The sequence below is a fragment of the Abramis brama genome, assembly GCF_963993115.1.
Source record: "Abramis brama genome assembly, chromosome: 8".
NCBI lineage: Eukaryota > Metazoa > Chordata > Actinopteri > Cypriniformes > Leuciscidae > Abramis > Abramis brama.
In genome coordinates this window covers 11,065,749-11,090,204 of record NC_139970.1, presented here as the reverse complement: position 1 = coordinate 11,090,204, position 24,456 = coordinate 11,065,749, and the positions used below count along the sequence as shown (strand labels likewise).

The following is a 24,456-nucleotide window of genomic DNA, read 5'->3' as shown; positions in this document are numbered from 1 at the left end:
ACACACACACACACACACACACTTGTTGGGACATTTGGACCTCACAATGCAGTTTAAACCTGTACACACACAAAAATCTTTTAATTTCAAACTGATTAAAACAAACTTTCACGGATAATGACAGAATGCACTTTAATTGCCATAGTGGACATACATTTTTTCGCCCAAAAGAAATTAGAAAAATAAAGAATTATTTTTTTATATATATAAAAAATGAGTTCTTGAGTCTCATTCAGCAGATGAAAATCCATCTCATACTATGATAATGCCTAAACATTTCATCTGGGAATTGGTGGCAAGGGTGGCGCTCCTCTGTCTCCGATTCCTGAAAAACAAATAGATATAAACTAACTATTCTGACATTAAAATATGCAAAACTTAAACATATCACCTCTAAAAGCAGGAAAACAAAAACCAATTGTGGGTGGACATTTGCATCATACTAGATTCACAACAACACACACTTTTAGAGAACTCTCATTACAATTCTGCACAAAACCCTGCAGTGCTGACCTTTGCCCCCGGCCTTGCTGGGGTAAGACTTCGTGAAGGAGACGTACGGCTCTGGTGGAGGTAATTCAGACAGAGCATGGAAGGAAAACCTCATCCCCCATTCATCTAGAGGAAAAGAATACGATAGATTATTTACCGCCAAACAGAGTCAGTCAATAGCAATTGTTAATAGCACATTTTCATAACCATACGTAATGCTGCATCTGCTATCTATGGACATTAAAGGGAAAGGTCACCCACAATGAAAATCATTTCATCATTTACTGGCCCTCATGCCGTTTCAAACCTGAATGACTTCGAACCTTCTTCAGAATACAGAAGAAGATATTTCAGAGTCAGTTCCCTTTGACTTCCATTGTAGTTTTTGTTTTGTTCAAACAATGGAAGTCAAAGGGAACCGAAGCAGTTTTTTTCTAAACATTCTTCAAAATATTTTCTTCAACATTCCACAGAAGACAGAAAGAAAGTCATACAGGTTTGGAACGACACGAGGGTGAGTAAATGAGGACAGAATTTCACCCTGTGAACTATCCCTTCCAAATACAATAACCATACATTTTTTGTTAAAACTCAACTTATTTCTGTTAAAATACTTTCTCATATCCAGAAAACCTACTTTATTTTCAATTCTGTTTTTTGACGACAATGCAGAAATGTCTCTCTTCAGGTTTAAACTCACTACCTTTTGTATGGTTGACCTATACATGCTGCCATTTTCTCATAAACAGATATAAGATGTAGGTTCCAGTCTTAAAGGGATAGTTACCCCAAAAATTCAGTCATTAATTACTCAACCTCATGTAGTTCCAAAACCGTTAGACTTTCATTCATCTTCGAAACACAAATTAAGATCTTTTTAATGAAATCTGAGAGATTTCTGTCCCTCTGTTGACATTCTACGCAACTACCACTTTCAAGGTCAAGAAAGGTAGTAAAGACATTATTAAAGTAATCCATGAGACTCCAGTGGTTTAACCTCAATTTTATAGAGCGATGCGAGTGCTTTGCACAAAAAACTGAATTTACCACTTTATTTACTAAATATGCACGTTCAAGAGAGCACCACGATGCATCCCTGGATCACAAAACCAGTCATAAGTCGCACGCGTATATTTGTGGCAATAGCCGACAATACATTGTATGGGTCAAAATTATCGATTTTTCTTTTATGCCAAAAATCATTAGGATATTAAGTAAAGATCATGTTCCGTGAAGATATTTTGTAAATTTCCGACCATAAATATATAAAACATTTATTTTTGTGAGTGGATGCAGCACAATCGTGAACATAAATGCACAACTTTTAAGGAGATTTTCTCAATGTTTCGATTTTTTTGCAACCCTTAGATTCCAGATTTTCAAATAGTTGTATCTCGGCCAAATATTGTCCTGTCATAACAAACCATACATCAATGGGAAGCTTATTTATTCAACTTTCAGTTGATGTATGAATCTCAATTTCAAAAAAGTGACCCATGTGACTGGTTTTGTGGTCCAGGGTCACATATGTTGTGTGTTGACACGACAGCAGACGTTGTAGAGTTGGAGATTCATATTTTGTAAATAAAGTGGTAAATTCTGTTTTTTTTTTGCACAAACAAAGCACTTGCGTCGCTTTATAAAATTGAGGTTAAACCACTGGAGTCTCATGGATTTCTTTAATGTCTTTACTACCTTTCTTGACCTTGAAAGTGGTAGTTGCGTAGTCTGTCAATGGAGGGACAGAAAGCCCTCATTTGTGTTCTGAAGATGAATGAATGTCTTACAGGTTTGGGACGACATGAAGGTGAGTAATTAATGACATAATTTTTGGGGGGTGAACAATCCCTGAAAATGTTCATTTTCAGGTGAACTGTCCCTTTAACTGTCGTACCTGTGGCAGGTGGTGGAGGGCACTGGTAGCCGTTGATGGTTTCGGGGGGTGGGGGAGGAAAGCTGGGCACTCTGGGAGGGTCTGGGGGAAAAGCGGGTCTGCCTGATCCACCGGGACGATTAGGAGGAGGTACGGGCTGAGGCATCCCACCTCTGTTTCCTCCTCCTGTGGGTGGAGGTGGAAGAGGACCTGGAGGGGAGGTCCAGTCGCATGATGAGAAATCCACAAAACAATAAAACAATGTCTTGTTTCTAAACATCATAACACATGAATCGTGTGTATACAGGCATCTCCAAATTCACATTTAGTTTATTTGAAAAATGGGGAAAATTTAAAAGCATATTAAGCCGTGTTTCCACCGCAGGAACTTTCTCTAGGAACTAGGGACTTTGGGCTGGTACTCAGTGTGTTTCCACCGCAGGAACCAGAGTCTAAATGAAGTTCCGGGTAAATATTTCCCCATCTGAAAGTCCCTGCTTGCGAGTATTTTTTTCCTTTTCAAAGTTCAGGAACTTTCAGGGGTGGGACTTGGGCGCTGAACATGCTGATTGGTTGAGTTCAAGCCGCATTTTGATTGGTTGACTCCACGCAGCATTTTATTTCAACCACCATCTGTTGCGGTGCGTGCAGTAACAGTCGTCTGCTATTCAAATCAACAGAGTTTAAAAAATACGACTGATGGACCGACGACGAGGTTCAGGCTTTGTAGAGCTTAAATTCAGAGGATGAAATCCAGCATGAACTGTAAAGTCGTGCGCAGTCCTACATCACCGGACTATTTGCCTAATCTTCACGGTACTTTAGACCGCGGTGGAAACGCAGACAGCAACAGGTCTGGGCTCTGGGGGGGAAAAAATTTCTGTTGTTCCGGGTAATTTTGGTGTAAACACGACTTTACAGTGTAATTCCTCCTATAACTAATTACTCCTTTGTGGTCAGTAAGATTTTTTAAAATAATACTTTTATTCAGCAAGGATGCATGAAATTGATCAAAATTGACAGTAAAGACATTTATAATGTTACAAAATATTTATACTTTAAAATAATGCTGTTCCTTTGAACTTTCAATTCATCAAAGGATGATGAAAAAATGTATCATGGTTTCCACAAAAATATGAAGCAGCACAACTATTTTAATCATTGATAATAATCAGAAATGTTTCTTGAGCAGCAAACTCCATTTTAAATTATAATAAAACCATATGTTTTATTTTGAAAAATGTAGCCCTGGTGAGCATAATATACTTTTTCAAAAACTTTTACAATTTTACCAACCCCAAACTTTTCAAAAACACATTTATGTTTTATTATAAACTATTTTACACCTTACATTTTTAAAGATAGACATCATATTAGTTAGTCATACTAGTTGCATTTTAAAAAATGTCACTACATGGCAAAACATGTTTTTGTTTTTCATATGACCTCAATATCACTTTCCGTCCTGTCAGAGTTTTTAACAAACACATAGTCAGTAAGTAAGATTTACTAACCCCAATTTAAACCATACATATGTAAGCAATAAGGTACGAGAGGCTGTGCTGTATCGTAAATAAGTCACAGCTGAAGGGCGTTGTTAGGAACGACGCGAAGCGGAGCTTTTATAAAACGGTTACCACACAGTACAAATATTAAAGCCAAAAAATATGTATCAATGCAACTTTCATGAAGTAAAATCACTAAAAGCCTTCCTTCCACTGGAAAAAATAGTCCCTGACCGTGAATAGCAACAGACGTTACACTAATTCGCCTTTAGATGATGGCAAAGACTGTCTTTATGAGTGAGTCAGTCAGTAGAGAAGACTTTTATATTGAAATGACTAGCATGTCAGGGCACGGGAAAACCCCAAATGTTAAAAGGACAAGACATAGCAGCAGACATTCAAACTGATGTTTTATTACGAATATAGGACTGACCTGAAGGAAAATGCCATATCTACTGTAAATGCAGGTACACTCGTTTACTCGATCTCTCACAATACTACTCTATAAGCTTCAATGAAAAATATCAATGAGAACATATGATTAAGTTACTAAGAGTGGTTGCTAGGGGTGTTGTGTAGTGATACATAGAACCATTTGGTGAAGCGGTCATAGCCGTGTTTTATCGTGAATATAAAATCAATCAGAATCAAGGACTGGAACTAACCGTTTTATAAATATAAAATACATTTGACTCAATATTTTGACAGTAAAAAATGAACTGCAAAACAGAAATGACCTTCCACATACCTGCCCGTATGGATGGGCTCCGTCCCGATGGTGGCGGCCGCTCACTGGGCGGTGGAGGCAGTGGGCTGGAGCGCCCAGGTGGAGGCGGCCGCTCATTGGGCGGTGGAGGCAGTGGGCTGGAGCGTCCAGCTGGAGGAGGAGGAGGAAAGCTGTTTCTCTGACCACCTCTAGTGCTGGGCTCCTCCCTCTGGGATGGTGGGATGGGTGGTGCCCCCCCTCTTCCTGGAGGTAAGGATGGAGGCGGATTACCCATAGGCCTCTGAGAACTCATTGGTTTACTCTCAGTTGATGGTGGTGGTGGTGGTAGTGGGCCATCTCGAGAAAATGACGGTCTTTTTCCTCCAGTGGGTGGTGGAGGGGGAGGGAGGTCATCTAAGGGCCTGCTAGGGATCGTGGGTAATGGCGGCCGGGCAGATGCAGGCATTGGTGGTGGAGGGAAAGAAGACTGGGACTCTCTCGGGGCGGGAGGAAGGCTTGGACGTCTGCTCGGCTGGCTTGGGGGTTGTACAGAAGGTAAGGAACCTGACGGTCGGCTTCCAGGTAGAGCTGGTGGGCCGCTGGGAGAGCTGTGCTGGGATGAGCGTCCCGATGGTGGTACAGGTGGGGGTCCGGCCCTCCCAGGAGAAGGTCGTCCGGTGACTGGCAATGGGGGTCTGCTTCCTGCTGGGCTGCTGGGTGCTGGGAATCTCCCAGTTGTAGGAGGCATTGGTCCTCTTACTGTTTTAACGGACCAAAAAACAAAGAATATGAAGAATATGATTAAGCACAGCACATTTTGATTTCAGTTTTTGTTGAATATTATTATATTACACAAGTATAGTATAGTATAGTATAGTATAGTATAGTATAGTATAGTATAGTATAAACATTTTGATTTCAGTTTATGTCGATGGAAAAAAACAAAAGGACTAAATTAGGATTATTATTATAATATTATACACTTATAGTATAGTAAGTATTGTATAGTATAGTATAGTGTAGACATTTTGATTTCAGTTTGTCAATGAAAAAAACAATAGGACTAAATTAGGATTATTATTATTATATTATATACATATAGTATAGAGTACAGTATAGAATAGCATAGTATAGTATAGTATAGTATAGTATAGTATAGTATAGTATAGCATAGCATAGTATAGTATAGAATAGCAATAGCATAGTATAGTATAGCATAGCATAGTATAGTATAGAATAGCATAGCATAGCATAGCATAGTATAGTATAGTATAGTACAGTATAGAATAGCATAGCATAGTATAGTATAGTATAGTATAGCATAGCATAGCATAGCATAGTATAGTATAGTACAGTATAGAATAGCATAGTATAGTATAGTATAGCATAGTATAGCATAGCATAGCATAGTATAGTATAGTATAGTACAGTATAGAATAGCATAGCATAGTATAGTATAGTATAGCATAGTATAGTATAGCATAGCATAGCATAGCATAGCATAGCATAGTATAGTATAGTACAGTATAGAATAGCATAGCATAGTATAGTACAGTATAGAATAGCATAGTATAGTATAGTATAGCATAGTATAGTATAGCATAGCATAGTATAGTATAGTATAGTACAGTATAGAATAGCATAGCATAGTATAGTATAGTATAGCATAGTATAGCATAGCATAGCATAGCATAGCATAGCATAGCATAGTATAGTACAGTATAGAATAGCATAGCATAGTATAGTCTAGTATAGCATAGTATAGTATAGCATAGCATAGCATAGCATAGTACAGTATAGAATAGCATAGCATAGTATAGTATAGCATAGTATAGTATAGCATAGCATAGCATAGTACAGTATAGAATAGCATAGCATAGCATAGCATAGCATAGAATAGCATAGCATAGCATAGCATAGCATAGAATAGAATAGAATAGAATAGCATAGCATAGAATAGAATAGAATAGAATAGCATAGCATAGCATAGTATAGTATAGCATAGTACAGTATAGAATAGCATAGCATAGCATAGCATAGCATAGAATAGCATAGCATAGCATAGCATAGCATAGAATAGAATAGAATAGAATAGCATAGCATAGCATAGTATAGTATAGCATAGTATAGTATAGTATAGTATAAACATTTTGATTTCAGTTTATGCCAATGGAAAAAAATAAAATGACTAAATTATGATTATTACTACTTTATAAACATATAGTATAGTATAGTATAGTATAGTATAGTATAGTATAGTATAGTATAGTATAAACATTTTGATTTCATTTTGTCACAATGCAAAAACAATTATAGGATCAAATAATAAATAGGATATTATTATTATTAAATAATAATTATAATTGTATTATTATTAATAATATTTTATTAAATTAAAAATAGGATTATTATTATGTAATATTTATATTTATATTTTTGCCCCTTTAATTTAAGGCTTGTAGTATTAAATAATAATAAAAATGATTTATTTTAGATGATTACCGTTGTTGTTTCCTGGTGATCTCAGTCTTGGCATTCCACCCTGAAACAGCCCACCCAGTCCTCCACCACCCCCTCCCCCTCCCCCTCCTCCTCCTCCTCCTCCTCCTCCTCCTCCTCCTCCTCCTCCTCCTCCTCCTCCTCCTCCTTTGGGCTCTGTGTAAATAAAAAAAATCAATTAATACTTATAATATTTGTAATACTTACAAATAAATTAATTGTTTTTATTTACTTATAAAAAAATATCAATTTATTCATAGAATGTCTTTGGCTCTACACTCTTAAAGTCACCATGAAATCAAAATTCAATCTTTTTTATGAATATGAAATATTATAGCAGTATTTGTTATAAATTATTTATCTGTGCACATCATTGTTGTCACCATTCTGTTCAGTCTAATTTAGTTTTCATGGACTTTCAGTTTGTTTTCATTTGTCACATGTCATCTTTGTTCAGATTCCCGCCACTCGTTTGACTCCTTGGTCATCGTTATCATTAGTTCATATGTGTCAGCTGTGTGTGATTAATTATCCTTGTTTGTTTTCCTTCTTAAGTTGTTCCTTCACCTGCGCTCCTGGTCCGGTATTGTCTGTGCACTAGCGCACTGTCTCGCATGTTGGCTGTCTATTTGGATTTATCTATTAAACCTTGTGATACACTATCTTCATCTTCGTCTTCGTCTTAATTGGAACTTAAGCGTTACAATTGTATAATAAATAATAGATTCCGTCCATTTAATTATTAGAATATTATTATTAATAATAAGTTGCATTATTTTCGAACAATTCAACGGCCCGGAGTCAATTATTCAGCTTATACTATGGTCACCACAAAACATTGTTCAGATTATGTATTTCAAGACATTTGTCAAGTTTTTGTCCTTAAAGCGCTCTTGTGTGTAGGCCATTGATAGCAGACCAATGCCATTATTAATGCAGTTTAGAGAGAGAGAGAGAGAGAGAGAGAGAGAGAGAGATTAAGTGTGTGTGAATTACCAGAGTCTGTGTGTCTCTCAACAGTGTTCGACAGCAGCGTCTACTAATAGCAAAACTGTTAGTTTATCTACTCCAAGAACAGCAGCGTTATTACCTCGCTAGTGAGAAATGTCATGTAGCTTTTAAGTTGCTAAACTATTTTACTGATAAAATGATCAGAAAAGTTCGCTCCGGCAGCTAAACACCTTCGTACTAACATTGATCTGTGGCAGTTATGTAGGTGTGGGCGAAGGCTCTGCCTTCTTTCATGTGGAAATCTTTTCTGGTTCATTTGGCCTGTTCAGTAGGTTGTGGTCAGACGTACATGAGTAATAAGATGAACATGCTGGAGAACTGCTTTATAGTAGGAAATTAAGTTGTACTTCTGATGAAACAAGGCACTGACACTGTTTTTCATGTTTAATATGGTTAAAGCTGCTTGATTTTAAAGCTGCAGTCCGTAGTTTTTCCTCTTTGTCGCCATCTCTGTTCAAAATCTGCAATTGCAGTTATTCGCGTAATTATCAGCTTTACGTGTGTTGTGCCTCGGCCCGGCACAGCACGGATGAATCCAATGTTTTGAGGAGAACGTACGGCTGTCAGTCGTCGCGCCGGTGTGGAGACTGGCATTCATATATCATTTACACCTTTCAAAAGCCCTTCCGATATTTATCCTTGTTTTCGCATGGGCCGGTTGCAGTCTCTTTTTTCTGTAGCCGATCCGAAGTCTTTTGCATTTTACAACAGGTGAATGTCGTTTGGACCTTTCTGGATCCGCCATCAAATTGATAAGTTTAATTATATCAAGTGAGAAAAGGCTATAAATCTCCACCATCCTCACACTCATAGCCTACTAGCCGAGACTCTTCTTTATGTGGACAGATGTGACGTAATGACGCGAAGACATGCTCGAATTTCCCGCAGAAATCCACCAGTACCACTGGAGTTAAAAACATTATTACAAGCTTACCGTTTTGATTCGAGCTACGGCAAGCAGAGAGTTTTGAACACTGGCTGGTAACATAACATTTATTTGGGATAAATTTTAACCCAAAAAAGTTACGGACTGCAGCTTTAAGCAACCTATTATATAAAGTGATATATTAGTAATATATAGTGCTGCAGAGCTTGTGCAAACGTATCCACGTTGCTATGACTAGATGCATTTCTTATGCTTTATTAAAATGCTTACTGTTTTCTCAATTTAGTTGTTTTTATTTTGTTACCGAAAGGGAAAGCACGCAGCATGTATTTATATATTCATCTAAGCGTCGCTCTCATCAGAGTGGCTGGCGTCAGATGTTTGCTAACAGTGTATCGCTGCTCACGTATTTCGGACGTCGTTTTACCCCTAAACAAAGAACGAAAAAGAACTTTGCCATGAGAATATCGGGCCTTAATGCTGTCAAGACCTGTCTGGAACTACTGTAGCCGCGCATTTCCCTGCAAATAATTGCACACCTCAGAATGTTTGTCAACCAATCAGATAGTATAGTATAATTTTTTTTTTAAAGGCCTCCCGTAATCAAAATTGTAGTTTTTTAGCATTTAGTATGAATATGTTAGTATGACAAAATTCACATTTAAGAGATATAAGCTTTCAAAACTTACAGTCTCTCACTTCCGCTAAAATGAATCAGGGATTTTTATGACATCACCATGGACTTCAACTTCTCATCACATCTTCTGTCCAATCAAATGCTCTCTAGAATCTAAAGCTCCGCCTCCTACGCTATAAACACCACCTGGCCAAAGTGACCATTGACACGTTACGGAGCAATATGGGTTGGAGATGTGTGTTCGGTTGCTCAAATGCTTGAGTTTTATTCCATTTTCCAACTGAATGTTGGTTAAGAATGAAATGGCTAGAATTTATTTACACCTCTACTATTGAATCCAGCGTATCATCAGTGCTCGGATTCGCTTCCATGGTGCTGTCAAGTCTGACTTGCAGTCTGTGAGGTAAAGTAACGCTATTGGCTATTTGAAAAGGGGGAGGGGCCATTCAATATGTCCCGCCTCAGCTTCCTGTCTCAGTGAAAATTACGTCAACGCATCATATAAAGCTGCATGTTCCAAGGCACTTCAGTTCAGTGGGCCTTTAAATTCATGTGCCCTCTGTAGTGCCTGAGACAGATCAGACACATTATTTGTTATATTTAATAAATAGTCCACAACACCCCTCATCCAACAAGCAAACTGTTTCTGTGGAACTACCCCCAAACTGCACCTAACACCCAGATGCAGAACCAGGCACTGGTCACCTTGCAAGTTTTTCTCTTCCCACTCCCAGTCAAGTTTCGTATGCAAAACACCCTGCTATAGATGACAACTTTGCCTCCAAAAGTGAATTTTCTTATTGGCTCATTAACCTCCTGAGGGTTTTGACATCTTCACACTTTAAAAGATCACTGTCTAAGAACACAGTTGGGAAAAGGAGAATTATAAGTTCTGACATGAGGATGCTGAGCTAAACGCCTTCGAAGGACCCCTAAGTTTGGACCAGGCTTTGGTTTTCGATCCTCAAAGACCTTCTGCATCAAACCGTCATTTTGCTCATAATTTGACTCCCTAATCATGCCAATGCAAGCCCACAGCTACATGCACTTAGAAAGTGTTGGATCAGTATTATAGTCTATGGCCAAGAGAGTAATATCTAGCTAGTCCAATGACTTTATCAATAAACATTCACTGGACGAGTGTTGTTGGGAGTGTTGTGGGAAGCCAGGGCGGGGCAACCTGACACTCACATGAGACCCACCAATAGCAAACCAACACCATCCAATCAATTCCCCATGATCAAAATCAAGCCCCACCCCACATTTGTTCTTGTTCGAGAAGCTGTTTCACTCAGATCGCAAATTCTGATTAAAATAAAGGTTCCAAAAAGGGGTTTTCACAGAAGAACCATGTGGTTCCCGAAAGAACCTTTCCATGAACAGTTCTTAAAATAACAGCTTTTCTTAGTTTGAAGAACTTTTTGTCCAATGGAAGGTTCCATGGATTTTAAAAGTTCTTCATGGAACCATCGATTTTAAAGAGTGTAATATATATATATTTCAAAACATATTGCACTAAACAAGTTTAACTCACTGTCCAGAATTGGGCCGCTCCGATCATTGGTGGTTGTTTTCTTCAGTCGAGCGCCTTTGCCGATATCTGATAGTAAAGCATTTCTCCCCTGCTGCTCATTTCTGCTCAGATTCGGCTTCTCTGTGTTCGCCTAGTGAAAGTAAATGTAAATTAGAGATGTTACATAAACATTGCCGTCAACTCAAAATAGATATTGAGCCTTGAATACCTACAACTTTGAATAGACAGTGAATGCTACATAATTACACGTTACATAATGCCGTATTACATGTGGGTATTTGTGATCACATGGTTAAACAGAAACAAGAAAGTACAATCTTTCATCAGTATTTGATTGCTGTTACACTATTGACGTCATCAGGCGTCTTATTTATGGGAAAAAACTGGCACACTCATTTTTTTCTTGGCATAAAAAGTGTATACAATACAATGTTATTTGTTAGCTATAAGCTATAATGTTCAACGGTTGAACAATAAACAATAAATCCAGAATTTTGATCAATTCAAAACTTTCTCCAGTGCCAATTTAAATTATATAAATCAAACTTACTTTTGGAATTGCAGTCTAATCCAAGGAGGAAGAAGGTAGATGAAGTAGATCCAAATATAAACGTGATTTATTAATATAAAGTACACTCAATGTAATATCAAAGGACACAAACGAAACAGTGTGCCATACACAAACAGCACCAGTAATACAGGACAATGAATGGGAACTTAAGAGAAACTTAAAGGGATATAGTTCGCCCAAAAATGGGAATTCTGTCATCATTTACTTACCCTTAGGTTCTCCAAAACCTGTATAAGTTTCTTTCTTCCACTGAACACAAAAGAAGATGTTTTTAAAGAAGCCATTGACTTCCATAGTAATCTATCGTGAGAAATTCATACAGGTTTGGAAGTGTGATGACAAAATTTTCATTTTTGGGTGAACTATCCCTTTAAACACACAGTGATGCTCAAACAAATACAGAGAGGTGTGCTCCTTAATGAATATCCATGATAACAACTGACTAAGCAGACGGAGTGAAAATGAAACCAAAATAGAACAAAATGTTCATGTGAATGTTGAAGTGACTTTTTTTTTCTTTTTTTACGATAAATAACAACTGGTACTTGGAGCAAGGCTGTAGAGTGCTGCAGGGATGATGTATTTTTGTAGGCCAAAACCCATAAACAAGTTAGTATTTTAGCACTTGCGGTTCCATCGTCCTGAAGTTAGTGTTTTTTTGTTTTTTGTTAAATGCCTGAAATAAGTCTGGTGAATACTAGTCTCTCAGCCTCAAGGACCGTTGGCTGAATGTATGATGCACAAGGCACACAAAATGGGAAGTTGAAGTCGTCATCTCTGATTGGTTGAATTCTACAGGGTTTCCGGGAGACGTGTGTGTCACGTTCTGCCTGGAAACAAAGCCGTCGTGGTGCCAAACCCCCTCATGGAAAAAAAGAAAGCTGTCATGTTTACAACTATGACAATGAGTGCTTATCAGGATAGAGTCATGCGTCTCACCAGACGATGGCGCCCGCAGCTGAATCATCCATCCATCCAACTTACGGGCTGGCCAACAAAAATACGTCATCACTGCAGCGCTCAATAACCACATATTTAAGATGGGAGGGAACAGTTTAACGGTTTAAGACCTTGAAAAGCCCATATCTGTTGACCACTGATCTCTAAACGTCCTTGTACGTTTGGTCCAGCATGTGGTAGTTACGGCTCTGGTATCTTACGCAGTAACTTTGTCAAATGAGATGATTTAAAAACTTTCAATATTCCGGCACAAATGACACTGTTCCTAGAAAATGACCCTTACAAATGATCAACCTGTACGCTGCATATCTTCTATCTGACTCCAATATCTGATCACTTGAACATTTGGTTTATGTGAGATCCTGTTCTATTTCACACAAATGAACTATTAACATAATCATCATGACAATACTTGTATTTGGTCCAGTATAAATATTTTGATATTATACCCCCAGTTTCACAGACAAAGGCTTAAGACTAAAATGCACGTTTGAACTGTTTTAACTTTTACTGAAATATCTTAAAATATGTCAGTGCCATTGTTTTGTCTCAAGATGCACACCAGTATGTATTTTTTTCTAGGGCACATTCATAAAAGCTGTTAACCCTCATGTTATGTTGCGAGTCAGTTTAACCCATTTAGATTTTTGAGTTGTCAGCAATACCGGTTAACCTGTTTTTTTCTTTTCTTGACATTTTGTGACTTTTTCTCATTTAGGGTCATGAACATGCATGCAAAGTTTCAACATGCCGAGGTGTGGGGATTTGAACATTTTTATACGATTTTAAAGTTTGCGGCTCAATTTGACCCTCAAAAGCAACAGTACAGACACAAAATAACAACATTTCTTTCTCGTATGTCAGAGCTCTAGTCCAGAAGTAGAAGTGTCTTGCTGAGTTTAACAACTTTTATTTTTGAAAGTCTGTGAAAACAAAACTGTTTAACTTGTTAACTGTCAGTCCCCATTTGAGCACTCACATGAAAATGACTTTTCCAACTTAAATTGATAAAAATCTTGAATACTTCTGAGCACAGACTTAAATTTGGTATCTTTTTAAAGGCGAATGTCACAGATTATTGTAGAAGTTATAAAAACAGTTATAAAAGTAAAGTTTAAAAAAAGTTATAGAAGTTTATGAATATGTAAAATATACAAATATTTTTATATATATATATATTTTATATAAAATATATAATTTACAAAGCATGTTTGATTTTCTAAATCTAAGAAAATCAAAGCCAAACATCTGAACAAGTCCTGTGTCAAATTTTAGGTTGATATCTCAATAAATGAGCTTTTGGTATGATTTTTTGGCCGCAGTACCAAACTTTTCCACTATGACTCTTCGATTTCCATATGGTTTGAGTGATCTGAACCATATATTTCCATACTTTTCTAAATATTTATGAAGTAGACATCCTATTCAGAAGTAGTTTTTAATCTTATTTGATTTTAATTACTAATAAATTGTATCGCAAATAAAAAATCTATCTCTATTTATCTATTGCTCTTGCATTTCTTATGAAAAACAAGGGGCCAAATATGAAAACTAGAGTCTGAATTATCAAATGATATTTTTTAAGATTACTTAAGATATTATTGTAATAAATGTGTAATCGCAAACGTCCCACAGGTGTGGGGGCGGGGCAGTCAGTGGTTAAAAACATTTTTATAAATCATAAATTCAGATATTTATTCTTTGCAATGTGTGAAAAATATTGATATTAAAAGGTAATATGTTATTTTTATTTTATTTTTTCATAGTGCGATTTTTGGGGAATTGTATTGAATCCAATTAGGGTAAATATGACCCGCTCCAACAAGGCCGTACCCAGAAATCGAACAGTGCACGGGGGTTACATGACCTAACTGAACTAAGGCCTAATCCTGGCTTAATCTAAGCCCTGTCTGTGAAACCAGGCCTTTAAATGCTATATTAAGCTACTTATCAAAATATGTAGATCTGAATAATGGTATCATACCAGTGAAAAGGTTGGAGGGGGAGCAGGAGGGGGCGGTGGTGGAGGTCCAGGCATAGTTTCTCTTATGTGGTGTTTTGTGTCACTTTTAACCTAAAAGACTGTGAGAGAACAAAAATACAAAAACACATTAGTTACAACTATTCAACTACAGCCAAGCTGATCAGTTGAGGAAGTGTCACATCTTCTGAATACACACACCTCGTCCTCAATGGTTTTTGTTCCAGTCATAAAGCAACTCAAGCTGCATTTCATATAAATTTAAGCTATAATACATTTTCATTTAATTGCAATTAACTTGCAAGTAAGTGTCAGAAAACATTACATTCAGTTTGCACTAACTGTAAGTATATTCGGTAACACTTTTTGGGTGTTTGTTTCTCGTTCCTGGGTTCTGGTCTGTTATGTGATCCCCGTTTTAGTCATGTGATCCTGCCTTGTGTTCCCTCGTCATGTTGTCACTGGTTGATTGTTTAAATGTTCACAGGTGTCCCTTGTCTCATGTGTGCCCTGTGTCCTTGTCGAGTGTTGATTGTTCTTCTGTGTTCAGGCTCCTGTAGTCTTGTTTTCCAGTCTGTGTTCATGTTCCTGCTTTAGTTTTGAGGTTACATGCCTTAATGTTTTTGATTTATGTTTGATTGTGTTCTTTTTGTAAATAAATTGCGTTTGGGTTCTCACCTCACTTGCCTCCACTTCAATCGTTACACTTGAGTTATAACTCCATTTATACTTATTAATAAGTATTACTATTTTATAAATATATTTATAAAGACCGATTAAGACCTATACTGCATTATAAGAACAGTTATAGTTACATTTATATGATTTTTTTATTATTACTTATAAGTTATGCATTTGGTTTTTCAATGTGCATGCTCATAATACATTATACACTGCTTTATAAGTATTAATATAGTCAGTTGTATGGTTTCATGGATGTATTTATAAAGATGCAGCCCGCATTGCTATAATGTTATTATAGTTACAATGACTTTTTAGCAATGCAGATTTATTTCTGTCAAATAAGTGAATATATTGTTATTAATAGCCGTGTTGTGTTCTTATAAATACTTATTTTGAGTCATAATACAGTTACTAATCTCTATAAATGCATCATTGATGGCTTTAAGTAAAGTTAAAACATAGGATGCAATTTTCCAAAAGCAAATGTTAAGAAATCATGAAGATGTGCTCATTATACATTTTAAGTTGTTTACTTGTAAATGTAACTATGAACAATAATTCCTGTAATAAAATAATAATAATAATTTAAAAAAATCATTAAAATAAACAGTTTACATTTTTTTAGCAAAACACTGCAACAATATATTTTTACCATTCATCATGACCTCTAATGCAAACATGTTATGACCTCTTTAACCATTAAATACATAACTGATAACTAATTGGTACCGCAAACAAGTGTCTCTGGATCTATTTTATATTTGATCATTTATAAAGCAGTGTATAATGTATTATGAGCATGCACATTGAAAAAGCAAATGCATGACTTATAATTATAAAAAAATAAATAAATGTAACTATAACTGTTCTTATAATGCAGTGTAGGACTTAATGAGTCTTTATAAAAATATTTATAGAATAGTAATACTTATAAATAAATGGGTATAAATGGTATAAATATAAATGGTATAAATGGGTCTATAATGCATTATAAGCATGGGCTTCATAGAAAGTGTTACCGCATATTCTTTTAAAGTACATTATTTATTTTCATAATAAGTGCGCTTTTTAAAAGTTTGCTACTTCTTTTCCACAAGGGTATAGCCATTTGAAAGTAACAAAACAGCAGGTGTTCGCTACGCATGCGAAAAACAAAAAATGAAAAAAATGATGTTACGCTACAAAGATCTCGCACATGACTATCTTTTGCTCAAAGTAAGCTCCAGTTTGACCCAATATGCATCTTCATGACAGGTAAGAGTAAGCAGAAGTGTGTTTTGACTGATGTTGTACAGCTGTGACCTGATTACTCGTGTGCATCGCTGGATGTTTGGCACAGGCAGTAAACTCATGACGTGTCGCTCCTGACTCTTAAATTCAGAGTGTCTGCAGACATATGCTGGCACAGTTTCCTTACAACAGCAGAAGTGCTACTGAGAAAACACAAGAACCGCACCAGAAACCAAAACACAACCTACCAGTGCCCTAACCACCCAGAACAGCCTCCCAGTCCACTTCATAGAGCACAGCAAAGACTGGGAAAGCTGCCAATTCATTTGTATGAGCAAACACAACTCACATGTTCATCTTCAGGAATGTAACAACTTGCCTTATTAATATCTGTGCGATTTGTTTCCAGAGGCAGACATCTGACCTGCTTCCAGCTGTCAAAAGCTCTTATCTGCTTCTCAAGTGATCATCACACTGAGACCAATGACTTCCTGACACCCGCAGAAATAAACTTTTAACATGCTCAAGTGCTTCTAAGAAGGGGAAAATGCTCATTTTACAGTAACAGATCTGATCTTACATCTGTTGCTCTTTACAGTATCGCAGCGTCTCTTCAGTGGCAAGTTTATGGCAATATTAATCAGGAGTGAGAGAAAAATTGTCAACCTTTTCATAAATTAAACACTCAGATGTTGTAAATAACCATTTCTGAAATATATGTTTAGCTTTGAATCCTTTCAGCATAACATTCAAAAAAAATTGGGTTCTGTAAGAAAAAGTTGGTAAAAATAAAAAAATGCACAGTAAACTCAGTAATATTGTGAAATATTATTACTGTTTAATTTTTTTTCTATTGTAAAATACTTTAAAATGTAATGTATAACCTGTGATCAAAGCTGAATGTTCAGCATCATTACTCCAGTCTTCAGTGTCACATGATCCTGACAGAAATCATTCTAATATGATGATTTGATGATCAAGAAACATTTCTGATTATTATCAGTGTTGAAACAGTTGTGCTACTTCATATTTTTGTGAAACCGCAATCAAAAAAAAAAAAAAAATCAGGATGTTTTAATGAACAGAAAGTTCAAAAGGAAAAGCTATTTATTTGCATTAGAAATGTAACATTTTCTCTGTCTTTGCTGTTACTTTGTATCAATTTAATGCATTCTTGCTGAATAAAAGTATACATTTCTTAGAAAGATTTTTTTTTTTTTTTTAATTCCTCTGACCCCAAACTTTGGGATATTTTCTACATTGCTCTGTAAGGACAAGTGCGCTACAATATTCAAAATATTTGCTTAATTTGTTGAGACTTTACTTTTATTTTAAATATTTGCATTCGAATTCAAGTGTATCGTGTTCTCCAGTTTGTTAGCCGTCAAAGAAGAACAGTTATACCTGACATTACATCATGATTTGCATTGAAAATTCAGTTTTTATGCGGAGAAATGTAAGATATCACAGCATGTCAACAGTTTATCCGGTCTTGTTCAGAAGCTGTGTGAAACCCCAGAGCGAGTTACATTTCCTCCGCTGAGTTTCCTCTGTGGTCGAGCAGTTAGAGAAGAAGCAGCAGCTTGAACAGAAACACTAACTTCGAGAGAGATGCTCACTAGCCCTTACCAGGACACTTCATCACTCCCTCACAAGCTTCCCTTCCATCATTTCCACACTCAGAGAAACACTCACCTGTGTCTGCGCATTGGGAGCCACCAGATCCAAGGTTTTGTTGAATGTTGCGCTGCTCTTCCTATCTGCGAGTGCACAGACCAATCAGAGAGTTAGCACTGCAGCGAGAGCTCTTCATGCAGCAGAACGAGCTGATGTTCACAGCATGCAAACGAATGTGACCACATGCATTTCCTCACACAATGTCTGTGTCAGAGTGAGATTAGCCAGTTGAGGGCTGTTATGAACTCCAGTGACTGAGAGCATTAACAGAAACAGGAACTATAAATGACTCATTTGGAGAAAATAGATCTGACACCCGTCTCTGCTGCTGCGACATGAGCTTGTACTTCAGATCGGCCCTCAGTCAACATTTTAGTGCTGAGCTATTTTTGCACAGTGATTTTTAATCAGCTGGTGTCAAGTTTTTTCTATTTTTTGCTTTATCTCTATGATATTACGGTGAGCAGTTCTCAAGTTCACACAGGTGTCCAAGAATCTCACACTACCGTTCAAAGGTCTGGGGCTGGTGATTTTATTTTTTTAAACATTGAATTAAACATGAATTTTCAGCATCATTACTCCAGTCTTCAGTGTCACATGATCCTTCAGAAATCATTCTAATATGATGATTTGATGTTTGAAGTCAATAGAAACTTACTATAACTTTGATCAATTTTATGCTTTGCTGAATTAATTTCTTTTCTTTTTTAAATCCGTTCTTATATATATATATATATATATATATATATATATATATATATATATATATATATATATATATATAAGCGTGTGTGTGAATTACCTCAGTATGTGTCTCTCAACAGTGTTCAGCAACAGCATCTAATAGCGAAACTGTGGAAGAGAGAAGGCCTATGATACGTATTTTCCGTAGGCTACATAATAGCCTAAAACTTTTTTTTTTTTGGCAAAAAACATGGAAATCCTATTGTTCCCTATATTTATTGGTTCTTTTGCTGTTGTCGGCTGTAAAGACCTTTGAAATAACTGAAATCATATGGCGAACTGATATGGAACTGTAATGCGGTCAAGACCTGCCTGGAACTACTTCAGCCGCGCGTTTCCCCGAAGATAACTGCACACCTTAGAACGCTCGTCAACCAATCAGAATCAAGCATTCAACAGCCCCGTAAGGTCAAGGTCAAGGTAAACTTTATTATCCACAGATCTGCAGAGATTCTGCACAGATACCTGATCAACTCCAATGATCTTACTGGCTGTTTTGATTATTCGTTGCAGTTTATTCTGGTCCTTAATATACATGTTACCAAAGGCACAAATAAGGCCAAATGATAAGACACTCTAGCCGTATTAGGCTATATCATCTCATTTCCTAAGAGACAGGCAGGCGATGTTTGATTTTATGACACACTATACAAAAGGCCTATTATAGTAATGTAATATTGTCCTTTGTATAATGTATATAGTTTATTTTTGTTTTATGTATAATGTATTATGTTTATTGTATAATATTTAACCATTATACAAATACAATGTACCTGCTAGTCATCCAAATGTAGGCTACTTCTATTTAAACACAAACACACGTGTTTAAACTTGTTACATACTGAAATTCTCTTAAAAGAAAAGTCAAATCCATTTTACAGTATCGGGTGCATTTAGGCTACTTACATTTTTTTATTGTTAGGTATAGCCTACAATAGGCCTACTTATTGTGATTTTGTGTTGCATATGTTCTGATATATTGAGGTGGATGTGGGTTAGGTTAGTTAAGATTTAAGGGAAGGTCAACAGTGTCATTATTAATGTAATTATTTTACAGCTGCAATACATGCAGGAACAATGTATATATTTTTAAATATAAGTGCAAAAATGTACTGTATGTAGCTACACAATGAGTGCATTGTAAGATACCTATGCTATGGACTTGTTTCCGCCACAGAATAAAGCAGTTTTGCGCGATATAAAGTCAGAATTGCGAGATATAAACCACTGTAATTTAGGAGAAACAACTGAGATATGTTAGAGATCCTACTGTGATTTTTCACACATTGCAATGAGTTTTTGGTATGCAATTTGGGTCACACACTTTAGTTTATGTTCCAGTTCTCACTATTAACTATGCCATTTGCCACAATAAACTCATAATAATTGCTTATTAATAGTTAGTAAAGTAGTTGTTAAGTTTAGGTATTGGGTATAATTAAGGGATGTAGAATATGGTCATGCAGAATAAGGATATCAATATTAATGTGCCTTATAAATATAAATATAATATGTTGCAATTATCTTTTAAAATGTTTTATTCTGTGGCGGAAAAAAGCTATTGCGAGTTATAAAGTCCAATTCTAAGGAAAAAAATAATTCCTTTTTTTCTCAGAAATGTGAGTTTATATCATGCAATTCTGACTTTATATCATGCAATTCTGAGAATTGCGAGATGTAAACTCGCAATTGTGAGGGAAAAAAAATCAGAATTGTGAAATAAAAAATCGCAATAACCTTTTTATTTGTAATTCTGTGGCGGAAACAAGCTTCCATATCTATACCAGAAAAGAAGAATGGACAGGAATGTTTACAGTCATAGTCATTATGTTTAGGCCTACCTGACAGTGTTACTCTTACACTTACAATCCTGGAGTATTTTTTAGGTTAAGCACTCATGGCACAATATTATTCGTATTGTTTAAAGCAGCAGCCTTCTGATATCCTTCCGCCATCACAAAACCCTTCAGTGTTGAAACTGCAGGTGGCAGCACTGAGTGAGATATTATCACTGGCTCGACTGGGTTGAGTGTTGTTGGCAACAAAACATAGTACTAAACATTGCTTAATTTACTGTGTGCAGTATGCAAATCATCTCTGCATGTTATACTGTATCCCACACTGCAATGCTCTCGGTTTTACCTTCAAACTTGATTTTAACATCTTTTCTTGACTCACAAAAATAGATTCAAATGCAAAATAACTAACAACACACCAGTCTTGTTATTATTAGACTATATTAAACTGAATACTATTTTGCATACTTTGTTAACTAAAAAAGCATTATGTATAGTGCACAGCACTGTAGCCTTTTCGATAAGAATAGAATAAGGAAGTGTATATAGTAGAAGAGACAGGATGAAAAGGAGAATGGAGTCAAACTGAGGAGGATGTAAACACACACAGAGACAGTCTGCTTAACACACCGCCGTCACTGCAACCCCTGCCAGCCAACCAGGCCTCGCATGCACAGGACCCGTCGTCAGGGAGAAAAGCCCTGAGTGTGTGTGACTGCGTGTCTGTGTGTCTGTGTGTGTGCATACTGATGATGGAAACACCTCAGTTATCCTGAAGGAGTCTTCCAGTGCCACACACACACACCGAACAGAGCTGAGCGCTGATCAGCAGTGCCTGTTTATGAGATGTCGCTCAAGCTTATTTGGCTTATCTAATCTCTGATGTATTTACTGAACAAAATCAAGTCAGCAGACACTCCTGCACTGAAAAATAAATAATAATAACTTACAGGATTTACCTGATAAAATCCTCACAACAATTTGCACTAACACATTTTTGGTACAACTTGACGGTAATATTCGATAGATCGTTTTTGAGTATGAATGTGTCATTTTGAGTAGAAAATGAATTCCAGATGTGACAAATTTGCAAGTTACTAAACCCAACAACAAAAGCAATGATTAAACAGTGTAAACTCAGCTGGAAAACAGCAAAGACAAAAATCAACCTTATTAATTATTCATGCCCCAGTGCAAGATGGGAATTCACATGATTCACATCCTATCATTTCTGAAGGCGACCGCACGGATCCTCTAATCACAGCAAACACTGTTTTGGACTCGGAATAAATGATTCACTTTCAGAATGTTTATAGGATTGCTAATAGAATTTCTGTTCTAGAGAATCCTTCAGTTTATCCAGTAGGATCTTTGCAGATTCTTAGAAGATCCTTTTTTGATCCTTCTGGAATCAGTTCCCGTTGGAAACTCTACTAGAAATCGTTTACACATCATTTAGAAGGTTTTGACCTCATGCTGAGATCAAACGTTAGAGCACAGATGATGCTTCATGTAGACATGACATGACCACAGTGTTACGTATTGGTTGAAGCAGAGGAGGAAGCAGGATCCACGTGCAGTAGTCTTTTATTAAATAAACTCAAAACTTCACATATACAAGCACAAACTCAGGACTGAGACTCAGGAAAAGAACAACCAACATGGTGCAACCATATACAAGAACTGACAAAGACTGAACTAAACACAGGGCTTAAATACACAGACAGACAAGCTAAACAAGATAACAAGGGGGCGTGGCTAAACAAACACCTGGGAAGACTAATCAACATAACGGGAGACAGCTAAACATGAAAAGACAGGGGAACACATGACAGACAAGAACAAGACACAAAACCCACACCGTGACACACAGATTTAACAGAGGATTTCAGACTCTTTTAGATTCTGACTGTAAGTTGTGCCATTATATGGTAAAATATTTTTGGTAGTCTATAACACAAAACTTCAAAAAGTCACACTGATACACTTCAAATATCAGTTAAACCTAATGTCTGATTAAGATTTGTTTTCACATGCAGAAACGATCAGAATTAGAAAAGTGTTTGAATCACTCAGTGCTCACAGATCACAACTTACACACTCACACCATCACAGGCCTTTGAGGCATAATATACATAAAAGCACATCATTGATGGATGGATGGATGGATGGTTGGATAGATAGATAGATAGATAGATAGATAGATAGATAGATAGATAGATAGATAGATAGATAGATAGATAGATAGATAGATAGATAGATAGATAGATAGATAGATAGATAGATAGATAGATAGATAGACAGATAGAAAGAAATATAGATAGATAGATAGATAGACAGACAGACAGACAGACACAGACAGACAGACAGACAGACAGACACAGACAGACAGACAGACAGACAGACAGACAGATAGATAGATAGATAGACAGACAGACAGATAGATAGACAGACAGACAGACAGACAGACAGACAGACAGACAGATAGATAGATAGACAGACAGACAGACAGACAGACAGACAGATAGACAGACAGACAGACAGACAGACAGATAGACTGACAGATAGATAGATAGATAGACAGACAGACAGACAGACAGACAGACAGACAGACAGACAGACAGACAGACAGACAGATAGACAGACAGACAGACAGATAGACTGACAGATAGATAGATAGATAGATAGATAGATAGATAGATAGATAGATAGATAGATAGACAGATAGACAGACAGACAGACAGACAGACAGATAGACTGACAGATAGACAGATAGACAGACAGACAGACAGACAGACAGACAGATAGATAGACAGACAGACAGACAGACAGACAGACAGACAGACAGACAGATAGATAGATAGATAGACAGACAGATAGATAGATAGATAGATAGATAGATAGATAGATAGATAGATAGATAGATAGATAGATAGACGAGTACTTTGTTGTTACTAGCATGTTGTGTTTGTGATGCTGGAGTGCTGTTCTCAACACAGAGCTGATCCACCAGTTTAACCAGCAAGACTATGTTTCAGTCAACTAGCCAGACACCAGTCTAACCATCATAAACTATCCTGGGGTGCGTTTCCCGAAAGCATCGTTAGCCAACTATGGTCGCAAGTTCCCTCGTTACCAATAGAGTTCAATGGACATTGCGATGAACTTGCGACCATAGTTGGCCAACGATGCTTTCGGGAAACGCACCCCTGGATTAGAGTGTAGTGTTCTGGATATTTCAGCAGGGGTCACATATAAATACTATGGCATAGGAATGATAATCATACAATACCATGATGCACATTCATACCCCGGGACCACTACAGCAGGGTTTTGTCTTTGCCATTGAAAGGGTTCTTTGTGTGTGAATACATTTATTTGAATGGGCGTGTTTGGCATGTAAATGCGTGCAGACACACACACACACACACGGCTGGAAAATTGTATGTCCTATTCCATTACCTCACAAAGGTGATTGACTGGAGTGATTTAGATTTTCGTTTTCCAGATAGCCGAGTCTGACATCCATTTCAGCGCCGCCCGCCTCCGACAGACTCAACACAACCTGCCCTTGCTCCTACACCCTCCAAAACCACTTTATCCCTGGCTGATGATCCCAATAAACGCACAGCCAACCACCAACAACTTAAATCTATTGCGTTTTACCTGC

The 24,456-nt window shown here is 36.8% G+C and overlaps 1 protein-coding gene across 2 annotated transcripts; it reads right to left on the bottom strand.

Annotated features, from left to right (window-relative positions):
- Positions 1–62: 62 nt before the first annotated feature.
- On the bottom strand, positions 63–18,307 carry wipf1a (WAS/WASL interacting protein family, member 1a). Of its 2 annotated transcripts, XM_084122542.1 has the most exons (9): positions 18,265–18,292; positions 14,659–14,756; positions 11,694–11,708; positions 11,144–11,273; positions 7,079–7,231; positions 4,619–5,335; positions 2,387–2,575; positions 514–618; positions 63–325 (listed from the first exon to the last, which is right to left on the bottom strand). In XM_084122542.1, the coding sequence occupies exons 2-9, from the start codon at positions 14,710–14,712 to the stop codon at positions 279–281; spliced, it is 1,410 nt and encodes a 469-aa protein (XP_083978668.1). In that variant the 5' UTR covers positions 14,713–14,756; positions 18,265–18,292; the 3' UTR covers positions 63–278. The 2 variants fall into 2 exon arrangements, with proteins under 2 accessions (XP_083978668.1, XP_083978669.1); XM_084122543.1 differs by lacking the exon at positions 11,694–11,708 and having other exon boundaries at positions 18,265–18,307.
- Positions 18,308–24,456: the final 6,149 nt, after the last annotated feature.